This window comes from Cucumis melo, chromosome 8, assembly GCF_025177605.1.
Source record: "Cucumis melo cultivar AY chromosome 8, USDA_Cmelo_AY_1.0, whole genome shotgun sequence".
In the NCBI taxonomy this organism is placed as follows: Eukaryota; Viridiplantae; Streptophyta; class Magnoliopsida; order Cucurbitales; family Cucurbitaceae; genus Cucumis; species Cucumis melo.
The window spans coordinates 22,855,070-22,871,507 of NC_066864.1; the positions used below are offsets into that span (position 1 = coordinate 22,855,070).

General features: G+C 35.3%; 1 protein-coding gene and 1 long non-coding RNA gene across 2 annotated transcripts; both read left to right on the forward strand.

The window, feature by feature from the left end:
• The first annotated feature begins 1,452 nt into the window (after positions 1 to 1,452).
• LOC103486185 (cysteine proteinase inhibitor A-like) lies at positions 1,453 to 1,791 on the forward strand. Its single transcript, XM_008444055.1, has one exon. The coding sequence runs from the start codon at positions 1,453 to 1,455 to the stop codon at positions 1,789 to 1,791; it is 339 nt and encodes a 112-aa protein (XP_008442277.1).
• Positions 1,792 to 14,432: 12,641 nt separating this feature from the next.
• On the forward strand, positions 14,433 to 15,907 carry LOC127150747 (uncharacterized). Its single transcript, XR_007823302.1, has 4 exons — positions 14,433 to 14,460; positions 14,556 to 14,626; positions 14,710 to 14,758; positions 15,705 to 15,907. It is a non-coding gene; the product is annotated as an uncharacterized LOC127150747 (long non-coding RNA).
• Positions 15,908 to 16,438: the final 531 nt, after the last annotated feature.

Below are 16,438 nucleotides of genomic sequence, written 5' to 3' on the forward strand. Positions count from 1 at the left end.
TTCATGTCATGTTTATGATGTTTATGATGTGCTACATTCTATGGATGGGTGTTCTGTTAACTTTATCTATTAGGATCGTACCCATATGGGTGTCCCTCAATATCACCACCTTTTTATGACTATGTTGTTTGACGGGACCACCAATTTGTCATGATATGTTTATGAGTGGTCCGACGGGATCACTTACAGCCCAATTGTCTTAAGTGTTCCTTCAGGTTAACTGAAGACCAATTTGTCCTAGGTGTTCTTTCGAGTTCACCGAAGACCAGTTTTGTCCTAGATGTTCCTTTGGGTTCACCAAAGACTAAATGTGTTCCTATGGAATCACTAGATTGCGTGTGTTTGAGAACACGCCAGTTTAGGGCTACTTCCTTACGGGACCCTAATAGAAAGTTAACAAACACCTAGAGAAACTAGTAGTATGTCCCTTATTAAGTATATGTTTATACTTACCATTTTCCATGTTTAATATTTCAAGCAAAGGTAAAAGTAGAGGAAATCTGGCGAGCGATAGAAAAGGATTCGTAACATGCCATATGAGACTTAGTTTTGCTTCCATGTCTATGTATTAGTGTTTTAGTATTCTATTTTTAATAAAAATTTAGTCTTCCTCTTTTCAAGAAAGTGTCTCTTGTTATTGTTTTTTTAATAATGACCTCAACTTAGTATAAAAAGTTTGGTCGTTACAATCTAGTTCAAAGATCTTGGTATTTATTATTATATACAATGTTAGAGTTTTATTGTATAATCATGAAACTAAAGTTTACCCAATGACTCATGATACATTGGGTTTTTCTTTCACAATTTTTATTTTTATTTTTATTTTTTTAAAAAAATCAATTTTAAACTCTAAAAATCATTTTAAATATAATCAAAACTTTACTGTTAAGGGTGGTTTGGACTATTTTCCAAAATAAAAATACCCTTAATTTCCTAATTGAAAAGATTCTAAATTTTAAAAAAAAATTGTTTTTTTTTAAACAACTTTTTTTTTAGTTTTCAAAACTTAACTTAATTTTTTAAAAAATATTTAGTAAAAAGTGGATGATAAACATAGGGAGTTTATGGTTGTAATTAGATCTCATAAGTTAAAGCTTTTTAAGAAAACCAAAATGGTTATCATAGAGCATGAAATAATAAGAATGAAAATGAAATTTTGATGCTTAGTTATATATCAGACAAAAGACATTCTTTGATTGAGATAGTACTATAATCTTGTCTCCAAACAAATGAATTGGATTCAAAATTATCCTTTAATTAGCCCTTGTTTTAATTGAGGAGGTCAACATATGTGATTCCACAATACCAAATGTTCCTCATATTAGATTCGGAGTTATCAGTATCTAAAGTTCGACACCGACTATAAATACCAAGCAGCTCAATATTTAAGGCGTAAATCATCCTTAGAAAGCTTCTTCAATTCCAAGTACCAATAAAAAAGGCCATTAAAAAATGTCGATCATGTCCGCTTTTAAACCGATTGAGGATATCAATGATAATTTGGAAGTGCAAGATTTAGGAAACTTGACAGTGGATGACCATAACAAGAAAACAGGTGAAAATCTGAAGTTCGTGCGTGTGGTGAATGGTTTAGCTGCATCATTTTCTGACCCAATATCTCCTCTTGGAGGGGTACTATATGAGCTTGTGTTGGAGGCTATAACCACCAGCAAAATCAATTGGACATATAAGGCCAGGGTGTCGAAATCTAAGGCTATCACCCCACCCTTTCACATGTTGTATAGCTTCCAATCTTTTAAACCTGTTCTCGAGTACGAGCACCAACACTAATATGAGGCTCATCTCTCTGCTTCACAATATGCTTAAACAAGTATACTCTCGATGTCTTTAATTATCTATCAACGATATTAGCATTGCTATAAATAAAATACCAAATACTTATCTAATTTTAGTCTTTTTTGTGTTCATGATGGTACATTCCTTCTTATGCATTCTAATAATAATAATAATGTACATACAAAAATTACATACCATCATTACGACGTACAACATGATCAATATAGTACTTGTTGAATGGGAAACTTGGGCCAAACTAAATTTTGTCACGTCATCACAACAAAAGTCCATACTTATCGTGGAAAATTATAGATTGGATCAAAGTTGTCGTGGAAATAGCAAATTCTTAAATTGCAAACGTAAAATTGGCAAAAACTAGAAATAATAAGAATTATAACAGAACTGCCGCCTGCCCCTTTTTTGATTATTTTTTCCCGATTATACCATTGAGATAGGATAATTCATTTAGTTCAGATACAATATTCACGAGGACAATGTATTTTACAAACAACATTTAAATTTAGTAAATCTTAACTAAATCAGCTACTTTATTGCTAGAGAATATTATTATTGCACCAACATCCTCTAAAATAATGTCAATATTTTCTATCAGATTCTTGGATTCTTTATATATTTCAAACAATTAATTAACAATTTATTTGGATAATTCATAATATATGTTTAAAAACAATTTTAATAACAATTTGAATTTAAGTTTTAGATCATCCCTTAAAATAATGCCAAAGATAAATACAATATTTTCGAGTTCTTTATATTCCAAACAATTTAATCACAATTTGAATTCAATTATTAAATCATCTCCCTAAAATAATGCTAATTATGATTATCCATTATTTTTGGGAAATTGCATCATATCACAAAATAGTGTAGAAAAACTAGCACATCTTTTTTGTCCATATTACGAATATGGCAAATATGACAAGTAATTAATGATATCATATGGCTACCAAACAGCTATCAGACGATTATCGGAGAGCTAGTAGAGGATTATCTGCTTTTAAATTTTCTACTTTTGCAATTTAAAAAATGTAGTGACATTAACTCTATTATCATAAATTTTTTTGGTATTTTTGCAAATGCCCCTTTATTTTTACCAATTTAATAACAAAGATTCAAAATTGACCAAATTGACAAAATTGCAGCAACCTCCCCTATAATAATGGCAAATATATGTACGGGGTTTGTTATATTTTGAACAATTTATTAATAATATCGGTAATTATTACAATTCTTTAAATGACCTTAAATATTTTTCCCTCTTCTTCATTTTTTTACCGATTTATTAATCATTATATCTTGTAAGTTAATCACTAAGGATAGCTCAACTTTAACAAATCACCAATATTGAAGAGATATAAATTGAAAAATGTTAAAACATAAAACATTTCAAAAGTATCTCAAAGATTCAAAACTTTCGGTTTCATAGTTTGATAGGTCTCGCCAGAAAATGATAAATATTTAAGTGGTTTAAAATGGATTTTATGTTGAAGGCAGAATTGTAATTATGCCTCAATGGCAGTTTTGAAATTATTTGAATCTTCTTATTTTAAGTTTTATTTGAGAAAAGACAAGAAGGAGATTGAGAGAGATGGGGCAACCGACACAAGAGACAAACACAGTGAAAGAGAGTTTTTCTTGCAAACAAGAGAGGAGAAAAGTGTAGCCAATGGAGAGGAACACGTCGGAGTTTTAACGTCAACAACGACAAGTTTTTTCGAGTAGCGTTGGACATTGGTCATGGATTTGCAGGGGGTTCTGACGTTCCAACATTTTTTGGAGTCGACTTTCATAAGTTTTTCCGCAGGCAAGAGGATATAAGGGTTGAATGGCATTTTCGACGAGTTTCACGATGAGTTTCGTTGTAGGTGTTATGTTTTTCAGTCGTGGTTCTTCTTGAGATTTTCAGTGGATTGTTCGACACGCGAGTCTCCGATCAGAGAAGTCGATAAGAAGAAAATCCAGAGGAGCTGACAAGAAGAAAATCCAAGTATGAAGACGTTGAAGGGGACGAAGCTGGAAGCTCCAATAGCTTCTGCAACTGATAGAAGAATTTTATGTTAATTTTCGGATTTTGGGAGAAATTAGGATTTTAAAGGTGTTAATTGTGTGTTGGGAGTTTGATTTTAATTATAAGGTATTTTGTGATTTTTTGAATAATTGTATTTAGGATTCAATTTTTTCAGTTAGGTTGGGGCATTTAAGATATTGTCCCAGCAACTATGTTTCTATATTTTTCGATTTTTCTATTTTATCAATTTAAATCAAAATTTGTTATTAATCCAAAGTAATTTTTTTATTTTGCTATTCTTCTTGTCAACCCTAAATAAAATCGTTTGTGACTAAGTTCAATTAAAGTCCATGACAGAAATTTGGGCCAAAGGAAAGAATGGCCCCAAACCCATGCATCTTTAGCAAAAGCTCATAAACGGCCCATGAAATCTCTATGAATAAAGGTCTTCTTCAGTTTGAAAGCGAAGAAGAGGTTGGAAGAACTAAAGACTAAAAGTTCTCTTAAGATATGAAATTTCAAGCTCTAAAAATTTGGAAGAATATAACTCTTCTCAAGCTCTAAAGACCAAAGCTTTGAAGCACTTAAAGGAGCTTGGAAGATTTAAAGATCGAATATAACTTCTCTCAAGTTTTGAACACTGAAATCTGAAGCTCTTAATTTTCTAAGTATAAAAGCTCTAAAACTCAGAAGGTTAGAAGACATACCAAGCTGCTGAAGACTTGACGTCTCAAGATTCAAATACTGAAGCTCCCAAGTCTTAAATACCAACTCTCTCAAGCTCTAAAGTACTGAAGACTAGAGCTTTTCAAGTTTCAAAAGATTGAAGCATTTAAGTTTTGAAGAACTGCTATTTAAAGCTTCAAAGATTCGAAGACTTCACTAAATTATTTGTATCTTCACAACTTACAAGCTGAAGATTCAATCACCTCAACTTTAAAAAAGACCTACACGTCGATCAACAAGCCAAATTAGGTAGATCCAAGAAGTTCATCAAAATTCGATCATCTAGCAAAGATCAATAAGTCCAAATGACGATTCTCCAAGAGACGATCAACTAGACAAAGGCCAATCTAAGAAATCATCAAGCTCAAAGGCTAATCATCCAAGAAGATTATCTAGCCTGAAAGTTGATCATCTAAAAAGATTGATAAGTTTAAAAATTAAAGTTTATTTTTCGAGAAAAATCATCAAAGAATCATATGGTATATATATATTATACTCACTATACTACACTGAAATTAATATAAATGCAAATGTTAAATTCCATGACTTGAATTTCTTCAAAATTCTCGTACGAATAGATTGGCAGGTCCGTGGGACATCTCTACTGTTCATCTCTTCCTCTGGCAAAGATTAAATGCTATATAAAGACAAATAATCCAAAACTTCAAGTGACACTTACATGGGTCCAATTACGTAGTCGGGGTCGCTTAAAAAAGATTCAAAATTTGCAAAGCGTCCAACCATTAAAATCACAAGAAATATACGAAAGCAAAAAATGTCAAAATCAACAAATAGTGGGATTGTCATCAAGGACAATTCGATGCCTAATGAAACCACTTCATCTTTTGAACACTCAAGCAAATAAGCTTCAGAACCAAATACATATGTTGTCGGTAACGATGACAAATGTGGGTACAAGTTAAGAAATAATGGTGGAACTATAAAAGAAGGTGAGCATGCTAATAACGGCAATTAAAGAGAAATATTATGAAATCGTGTCTCTAAAGAATTACATTGAAAGTTGTGACGTTGTCGAACCAAGTCAAGCACCTTTGTCAAGGATAATGACAAAGAGGATAATCTTTCAATGGAGCTAATAACAACAATCAACTTCATCTGCCTCGTTGTCAATACAACAATTGCAAGATATGATCACAAAATTGATCAAAGCTCAGTATATCAGTGGTCCTTCTCAAAGTTGTCTCTTGTATACTAAACCATATACAAATAAAATTGATAATTAAATAATGCCAACGGGATACCAACCGTCTACGTTTCAGCAATTTGATGGGCGAGAGCAATCCAAGGCAACATGCCGCTCATTTCATCTAAACGTGTGAAAATTTTGGTACACGACGAGACTTATTAATCAAAACAATTTGTTCGAACGTTGTTAAAAGAAAATGTAACGGCTCAACTTTTTATACGAAGTTGTGGTCATTACCCACTTTAAGGTTAGTAGATAGATTGTTCTCTTAAGAACTGAATCGAAGTCTTGAACAAGGGGCCTCGCCCTCTCATTGGTCTGAGAGGGATTCGGTTTATAGGTTAGACCTTAAACATATTATTCAATAGTGGATCAGTGCGACTTAAGAAACAAGATGTAGTCTCGGGGGTAAAATGATATTTTGACCTAGCCAAGATTACAAAAAATCAATGAATGATTAACTTACTGATCATAGTTATATTAGATGGACAGAAATATATCTATAGTGAGGGGAGTGCAACTACGGGACTTTAGTGGAATAACCCGTTAGTTAACGAATGTTGATTAGCTCGATCTAAAAGAGTTAGTAAGTTAATCTCGGATCATTGGAGTCCATGATCTATAAGTCCAATTAGGTTCCCCTACTAGCTCATATGAAACTAACTTAGAACAATATGTTGAAATAATTCAAATTGTTTAAATTAGATAAAGAGAGAGAAACCAACAAGTATTTGTGATTTAGTCGTCGATTATAACTTTAAGATAGATGGAAATATTAAATATTAAAAACGTGAATACGGATTCATATTCAGAAGCTCGAAATAGATGGAAATGGTCACAGCTGTAAAAAGTCAAAATATTGATTTTTGACTTTGAAAAAGTCAAACTTTGACTGGCTTTATATTCAAATGTAATTTGAATTTCAAAAAAGTGAATGTGGATTCATACTCGGGAGGCCAAAATTAGTTAGGACAGACAAAATGGTAAAAAATCAAAATGTTGACTTTTGACTTGAAAAAATCAAAGCTTAACTTTGACTTAAATGGTCAAATGATCATATTGCCCTTGGACAAGTTAGAGGGAAAATCCAACATTTTATTGAATAATTCTACTAACACTTAGTGGGATAGGTGGCTACATGAGATGTAAATACTTAGCCCACTAAGTTCCACTAATTGTTAGTGGAATATTAGTGTTGAGATTTTATAAACAAGTTATATGTATTTTTTCATGTAATTTGCTTGTAAATATGTTCTTTTTCAAAATCGATAAAGACTTTTGCCTTTTTTTAGAAAAATTGGAAATTAAAAGAAAAACATTTCATTGTTTTTCTCTCTATCTCAACCTTTAATATCTCCCTCCAAATTCCATCTCTTTCTCAAATTTTCTTCTTTGAACAGGTACCACAATCTGGTTCTAAGTCCTGAGAATAGCAAGTTAACTATAGTGGTAGTCCCGATTCGAGTTCATGAGGTAATTATCAAGGATTGGAGAAATCAAGTATTCCTTTAACCCTAATTTTTTTAATTAGAGTAATTTGCATGTTAATTTTCTAATTAATTAGATGCAATTAGAGTAATTCTTTCATTCCTTATTCCACTGCGTTTATATGCTTTCCATCACATATTTCTTTGTTCTTCAATCTGATTTGTTTATTCTTCAATCCAATTTATTTATTATTCAATTCGGTTTGTTTGTTCGTCAATCCGGGATTGCAAGCTCTTAAGCCTATTTCTTAGTTCCATCACCTCCCTAGCATGCATTTCTTGAGCCACCAAACTCGATGCACTGCTACCAACCTTCCTCAACTTGAGTTTGGGACCCCAACCAAGATCTTTTGAGTAGCTTGGTCATCTACCCAAAATTGTCTCGCATATTTCGTCCCGTAAGAGTGGTTTGAGAACTTTCTAGAGTTGGTGTCGATAGTAATTCCAACATTTTATTCTGCATACAAATAGTTAAGTTATGCACTCAATTAAACTAGAAAATAAACCACAATGCTTGATAACCTTACATGTGCATCCTTGGCTGCTTGATTCATGAACTGACCACTCCTATTGATATGTGTTTCTTTGAATAGCTCTGCACACCCCACTGGTTCACCTCGTTCTTAATTAAGCTTAGATTGTTTCTATAGGAATGACTTGGACCCACTACTGTGATTGTATGGTTGTTTCCTTCTATTCACCTTGTTAGTCCTTGATTGCTTCTACATGCAAGCAACAAAAATGATACATGAAGTAACATTAGAAGATGTAAATGATACATGATTGCTCCTACTTAAGTACTTATAGTGCAATGACGATACATTAAAAGATGTAAATCACTTGGAATTATTGACTTAGATAATGGTCGCACAAGAACTTCCAATATTTCAAATGATTCTTCAATTTGGTAAGTGGTTTGGCACGTGCTTGCTCAAGGTCACCACATTTCTTAAAATGTCTGTGCAAGTCTGCTCTGTATTCTTTGAAAGATGTTAACATTTGATGTTCAATGTATTTATTAAGTGTATGATCTGTGAAATCAAGAACAAAATAGCGATACAAAGGAAAGAGCACACGGGTTAGGTTTCTATATATGTGGGTTACATTACAAGAACTGGGGCCACTCCCGACACACAAAAACGTCAACATAAGTGTAAATAACGTTGGGAACTGAATTTCCAACGCAGAAATAGATGTCAGGAAGACCGTCGAAAGAAATACGTTGGGAGACAGATTCTCTACGCGTCATCAATATGACATCGGGAATATATTTCTTCAGATGACTTCGTTACCGACGTTTTCAATGTGTCGGCAATAAGGCATCCCCAACGTCCGCAGTTTTGATGTCAGCTATGCGTCAAAAATAACTATTCCCAATGTTTGTATATTCGACGTCATCCATGCGTTGGAAATAACCATCCCTGACGTAAAGATTGCACCATATGTCCAACTTATGTACTGCATCAGGAAATATTTTAAATATGTTCTTTTTTATTTTTTTTTCGAGTAATATTTTCATGCAATATTTTTTTCATGAAATATTCACATTTATTTTCAATTCAATTAGAGAAAATTCAAAATAAATTAGTAAATTAAGAAATACAATATGAAATTGAACAAAAAATTAAATGTTCATAATACAAAGTTCAAAAAAAGTAACAAAGTTCATAATACAATTAAAAAATAGTAATCGTTCCCAAAAAGGTAAGAAAGTCGTACTTCATAACCACGTCTCTTAACGAGCCTCGCACGCCATTCATTATCGCGGGTCCTACAATGATACAAAAGTGTCTAAGATTAGTACACATATATAGCATCCTTGAATAATGTTATTCAAAGAACTTAAGAATAATAAAAACATAATATACGTATTGCAACGCCAAGGATATGTGGTAGTCCATGTTGTGTCCGAATCATGTTTTTTGTGAGGTTTCGCATTCGTTCCATTTCTAAAGCCAATGCATCGTGATTTCTTGTATGTTCTTCAATCCGTAGCATAGCTTCACCAAGCACAGCCCGTAATTGGAGCTCTACCGTGGACTGCGAACATGAGGTCATGGAACTGCTCACACTGGCCGTCTTGCGGGTCTTAGGCTTAAGTCCCTAACTAAGACGTTTTGAGTAGTCCAGTCGTCTACCCAACATCGTCTCACATATCTCGTCCCTAGAGAGTGGTTGATTACCCTCTAGGGTAGGCTGGGACTAGATTTTCAACATTTGATTCTGCAACAAATTTAAAAACTAAAGGGTCTGTGTGGTAGTAGAAGTTTCAATGTGGAGTTAGGTTATCTCATTCCTAACCCTCGTTTGGAACAAGGGTTATGGAAACCCTAGTTTTAGGGTTTCCATAATACCCACTTTAGCCCTCAACCCTTCCACTTCCACTCTGCCAATTTCTCTCCCAATCCTTTCTCTTCAACACGTGTTCATTACTTCCCTTAATCCATGTAACACCTTTTTTATCTGTCTTTTTCTTCCACTTCCAATTTCTATGGCTCCTTATTCTCCCTATTCTCTTCCCTTTCATTTTGCGTCCATTCATGTGTGAGGTTTGACCGTTGACGATTTTTTTGTCAAAAAATTTATTCCCCCATTTCCATGGAAAAGAGGTTTCCTACAATGATGCTGAAGCTCAATCTATATCTCTCTCACTCCCTGGAAATCGACTGTGGGTTTGTTGAAGGTGGCACTCCACCGGCGTTGCCTTTAAACACCTTTCAATTTTCTCTTTTTTTGGTTTTTTTGACAGGCTCGATTCAACCCTTGCCTCCGAAACCAACTGATGCACGTTCCATTAGGTGTTCTCCGTGAACATGCATCTTCGTTTTCCCCTGGAATCGTATCCTTACCGCTCGATAAAACCCCTTTGCCACTCAATGTTCCCCTTGCTGTTTTGGGTTGCCCTTCACTGATTTAGAACAGAAATTTCACAACCTTGCCTGGCAATGGATCAAAATCAAGCATAATAGGGAGGTATTCTTCTGTTTAAATCCTATTTTTTTTCAAACAAAAGTCGATGATGAGTAATTACATATATGTAATATCTTTGCATTTTTTATTATGTTCTTTCGGTAGTTTGAGTGTGTTGTTGTTCTATGTTCTAATTGATGTTTTCTTTATGCACTTAATTTATGAATTTGTTTGTAATGTTTGATGTTGGGTGATTTGATACCTTCTACAACTCCTTTGTTTGCTCTCAAAATTGATTGACTATGAATTGTGGTGGTTGCTTGTACTATATGCTTCACTATCATTTCAAAAAAAAATCCATGTTTTCTTTACTCACTAATCTCATTGAAAAAAAAATGTGGGACTGATGTGCATATTGTTTTGTCCCTTCAAGATATTTGGTTATCTTTTTTTGTTGTACTTTCTGTGTAGCTTCCAATAGGTACTCTTTGACTATGCTTGGACTTTTCTCTTCTTTTATCCTAATATTGCAAAGAGACATTTGTTGTATGGTCATTAAAGGCAACATTTACTCCCCATCTCCCCCTATATAAACCTCATTTCCTCTTTTCATTTAGCACTTGCATTTGTGATTAGCTGCTTTCTTCATTTTTTTTTTGTGTTTTCTCATTTGTAGGTAACTTCATTTTTGTTTGCATACTTTTGTCTTAGTTGTTTGTTTCTACATTCTTTTCTAGATACATTCCATGTTTCCTTTTTCGTATTCAAGTATGTTGTAGTCACTTTCTTCACATTACACCACTTTTCCAAAAATACTTGTTCATCTCTTCTTATATGCTTCTACTGTCTTTTCTTACTTTATTGCCAGTTTGTAAGGTAGTAGCATTGTCCATCCCATTGTGCATTTTAATTGATGTTTCAACAACTACGAAATTTCGTTCATTGTTTTGAACAGGTTTCAAAACTCCAAGGCTACCTATTTATTTTCATCTAAAAACGTTCACTTTCTATTCTCTTTATTAATGCATTACGTTATGATTATTGCTTTCGAGTGGTATTCGTCCACGTACAAGGTACATATATGTACTATTTCTTCCATTCATTTATTCCATACGTTTTACTATTTGAAAGTCGTCGTGCGTATGTTCCGTGTTCTTACTATTTTCCTTTCTCATATGCAAGATGTCGCCCTTCACAATAACTTTGTATGAGGTACTTCGGATTAGCCGTTTTTTTTTTTTCATTTTTTAGTTTTCTTTCTTTTATCATTAAATCATTTGTAATGTAATTTCACTTGTTCCGAAAACAGTTTTGGTTTTGTTATTTCCCTTCTCCTTGTTTTTGTATTTATTAAATTGTGCTCATTTTCTTAAACATCTTTTTTTACACTTCTATTATTACACTCTATAATTCGGTTTGTTGAATACCTATTTTTGTCTATGCACGTTGAATACGTACTTTTGAAAATTTAACATCCCAATAGTATGCATTTCACAATTTCATTAGGACAATAGTGTAAGAATAGTGAACGTAATTATAGAGCAATAATCGCTAATATATGTTTAAAACAACCATGAGCGGAATAAAAAAGAAATGCATGTACAATTGAATAAAACATAATAACTAGGAAACAATTATTTCACACTAGGAAAAAAGATTAACACATATTTACTTATTTCACACAAGTACAAATGAAAAAATATTAACAAATGTTTAATCTTTTCACAATTATTTCACACTAGGAAACATATGTAAAAACTCAATTTTCACGTTTTAAAATTGAACCCCCAAATGTGTTCTTTAAAACCAAAATTATTAGCGAAATTATAGAAACATTTTTTGAATTTTCACTGCTAATTTGTTTGAAAACACTTTTTAGAGTAACTTTTCATCACATGTTTAAAAAATGACTCAAAAAAAGTAAACTTATTTCATTTGTTTGTACAAGTTTTCATTTCGATAATGACTCACTAAAAGTAAATATTTTTCACAAGTTAAAAAAAATATATATTTCTTCACATTTCATTTTATCACACATGTTACCAATTGTCGTATTACACTTTTAAAAACGTCTCTCTGGTTTTTCATTCTTTCTTCTAAACATCACATGTAATATAAGTCGTCATCGTTTTAACATTTTCTTTTTTAAAAAAGTTGTAGGTAGCTTCCATATACTAACTTTATGCTGACTAGGGAATTTTTTACCATGTATATGGACATTGTAATGACACAAGTACTTAATCATTTTTAGAAAAATTTGGTACTTTGAAATGGATCCACAAACCCTTCTTGCAATCCTAACTGCATTCACAGAGTCCCAATGTCAGATGCTGCTAACATTGGAGGCACTCATGAACGATAATGAGTGGCTCCCACATACACGGTACGATACTAAGCATAGAATTAGGTAGCTTGTATACTTTTGCATGATACACTAGTCTGATCTAGTGCGCGTAGTCAAAGTCATCTGTATGTCACGTATCAGTACCTCCCACTAATGTATGGCCGTTTGTTTAAACCTACAGAATTTCCTTCGGGCGTTGGACAGGACGTACATAAAGGTGAACGTGCCCGCAATCGATTGCCCTACATTCAAAACATGTAAGGGGGAAATTGCCACTAATGTACTTAGGTCTATGACACAAAAGAGGATTTCGTATACGTACTGGCCGATTGGAAAGGATCCACAGCAGATTCACGCATTCTCCAAGATGCACTTGCACAACCAAATGGACTGCAACTGTGAAAGGGTATTTATAATTTTTAATCCCAGCACTTCGTTTTGAAATTCCTAATTGATCGTGCATTAAACCATTGGTTCTCATAACAGGATATTATTATTTGTGCGATGCGGGTTATCCAAATGCAGAGGGATTTCTCGCCCCTTACAGAGGCTAAAGGTACCACTTGCAAGAGTGGCGTGGCATTGGAAATGCACCAACCACTACAAAGGAATATTTCAATATGAAACACTCATCCGCAAGAAATGTCATTGAGCGCATGTTTGGTCTTCTAAAGGGTCACTGGAGAACATTTCGTGGGAAGTCATACTATCCCCTCTAAGTGCAGTATCGCACCATCCTATAAGGTTTCCTGCTACACAATTTGATTAACAAAGAAATGATAAATGGCGAAGACTTAGATGACATTAACGAGGGAGACTCGGCATACGCAACGACCACAACAGAACACGACATTCAGTACATTGAGACCATAAATGAGTGGTCTTAGTGTAACGCCCCGAATTTTCGAGGTAAATTTTATCATTTTGTGTGATTTTTTCGGAAATTTAAAATGTTGGTGTAAATTCTCGATTTCCTTCGAAGAGGGTAGAAAAAAAAGAAATTTAGGAATACGAATCTCTTTAAATTTAATATTTTGTAAATTGGTATAATAATAATATAATTATGATTTATTATTATCATTATTATAAGTATTATTATTATTTAATATTATATGTATTATTTAATATTATATTTATTATTCAATATTAATATTATTTTATATTATTATTATTTTATATTATTATTATTATTATTATTATATATATTTTTAAAAAAGAACCCTAGCCGCGCGCGCGAACCCCCCCCAGCCGCTCATCCTCTTCTTCTTCCTACATCGTCCGACAGCCGCTGTCTCCATCCTTTCTCCTCCATTCATGTCTCCACCTCCGTCCGCGCGTCCTCGCCTGCCTTCACGAAGCCAACGCCACGCCGTTCTTCTTCTTCTTCTCTTCAGCTTCTTCACCCGACGAATGCAGCCATCATCCGCGCGTTTGCGTCGTCTGCCGTCTTCGTAGCCGCACATCACCGACGGAATCCCCGAATCGGCGTCCGTTCTTCTGCAGCCGACATCTCTCTCTCTCTTCGTCTCCACCACCGCCAGCGACTTCTCCCTCCTCATCTCGTGTTCCCGACGCAGACAGAACACCGAGGGGAGCTGCTCTCTTCTGCCATCATTGTCGGGTGGAGAAAGGATTTGAACCCGAGCCGCGAATTGAAGCTGACCCGAGAACCCGCTTCCAGTCTGACCCGCGGTGCAAGCCGCAAATCCGAGTTGAGCCGAAGACTGAGCCGAGCCGGAGCCGAGTCAAGCCGAAGACCGAGCCGAGCCGCGAGCCGAGTCAAGCTGATTTGAGTCCCGAGCCGAGCCGCGAGCCGAGTTAAGCTGAGTTGAGCCGCGAGCCGAGCCGTGAGCCGAGCCAAGCCGAAGGTGAGCCGCGCCAAGCCGAGGGTGAGCCAAGCCGAGCCGAGCCACCTAAGCCATATTTTTCTCCCTCCACTTCGGGTCACGGTGAGTCTTCGGTAAGGATCATTTTGGTAATTTACCCAATGTTTCTATAACCGTTTCGAGATTGAATATTGGAGTAAGACTGGGTCCTATCTTTCGTTCCTTGAAGGTAATAGGGGTTTGACGCTCAAGTTCACGGTCCCACGGCAAGTTCATTTGGGAATAGCTCCCTTTACTCGGGTAAGCCAACGTTGTTGTTTCGAATGATTTAAAAAGGTGACTTTTACTGGTGTCATCGTTTAAACCCTTGTGTTTTCCTTTAGGTGGATCTGTTGAGCGTGGACTCGATCGAGGGGCATAACCAAGTATCAGGTAAGGGTTTTCCTACTACTGGACCTCGGATCGAGGCTGGAAACGTAGTAATCCACAGGGGATTACACGTTAGTAACTGTACTGAATAAATGGATGTATGTTTGACTTTTAAGTATCGTTGCTATGCTCTTGTCTGATGTAAAGGTAACGTGACCGCTAGTTGTAGCTTGTGTGCCATCGGGTGTAAGGAGTTGTTTACGGATAGACACCGATGCCCGGATGTTTGGTATATTGTAGTTATGTTAATGGGCTACGTTATGGATTGGAATTGTATGTCGATGGACTTTAAAGTTTTACGGTTAGGTATGTGGTAGTCTTTTGTCTGGACATTGATCATGGAGTTTGGTCGTGGAAGGACGGTGAGTCCGATTTTGATTGACTAGTTGACTGAATCTAGGGATATCACAATGGTGTGTGAATTGGAAACGCATATAGCAACTGAGGATGTAGTTGTTTAAACCTATACTATCTGACTGGCGAAGCCTATGGCGAAATTGTAATATGAACGTTGTTGGGGTATGACTGTTGTAGACGGTTTAGTATGGACTAAGGGGTAACGGTTAGCTTCATCTATGGGGTAGTGTACCTTACGGATAGGTGTATCCTTCGGGATCACTAGACTGATACGTGCATCCTTTGGGATCACTAGACTGATATGTGCATCCTTCGGGAGCACTAGACTGATATGTGCATCCTTCGGGAGCACTAGACTGATATGTGCATCCCTCGGGATCATTAGACTGATAGGTGTATCTTTCGGGATCACTAGACTGATACGTGCATCCTTCGAGATCACGAGACTGATGTGTGCGTTCTACGGAACCACTAGACTGTTATGTAGGGTACCCCTGAATAGGAAGTTAACTATTGTTCCCTAACGGGCCCAGTAGTGGGTCCCTTACTGGGTATATTTTATACTCACCCTTTCTCTTCTTTAACTTTTCAGGTAAGGGTACAGCGAGGGGCAGACCGACGAGGGGCAAGAAGGATGCGTGAAGGCCATATGGACGCGTCTGGTTTTCTTTATGCTTCCGCTGATGTATTTTGTTAGAATATTTGGTTTTGTGATTTTGAGTTTGATGACTTGAGTATTGTATTTGAAACTCTCGTGACTGTGATTTAAAATAGGGCCCGAAACTGCTTTTGTAATATTTCTAACGTTTTTAATGAATCGTAACCTGTCCGTTATGATTTTTTTATGTTTTGTGGTCGAGTCTTAGTATTGAGTAGTGACCTCAGCTTAGTCCGGAAAGTTGGGTCGTTACACTTAGTGGCTGGATGAATTAGATGAAGCGATATTCACTGAATGGTAGTTGTGTAACACACAGCTAAAACCATTTCAAATTAGAGTTGTATGGCGAATTAAATTACCTCTACTCTTTAATTTGAATATCGAACATATGCGTGGATGATTTACAACGATTGGAAAATAAAAATTATAATGATATGTCTTAATATTGCTTGACATTTATTGGCATTTATTGTTTCATGTATTTGTTGTCATCTGTCATTATCAGTATGGCAAGCTCGTCTTGTGCCCCAAAACATGTATGGATGAAAGAGGAGGAGGGCACTCTAGTCGAGTGTTTAATGGAGTTGGTGTCTGCCAGCAGATGAAAGTCAGACAATAGTACATTTCGGCCAGGTTACCTTGTCCAACTTGTCTACATGATGGCAGAA

Coding starts and splice junctions, on each gene's coding strand:
- LOC103486185 (XM_008444055.1), top strand. CDS start 1,453: ATGTCGATCATGTCCGCTTTTAAACCGATTGAGGATATCAATGATAAT.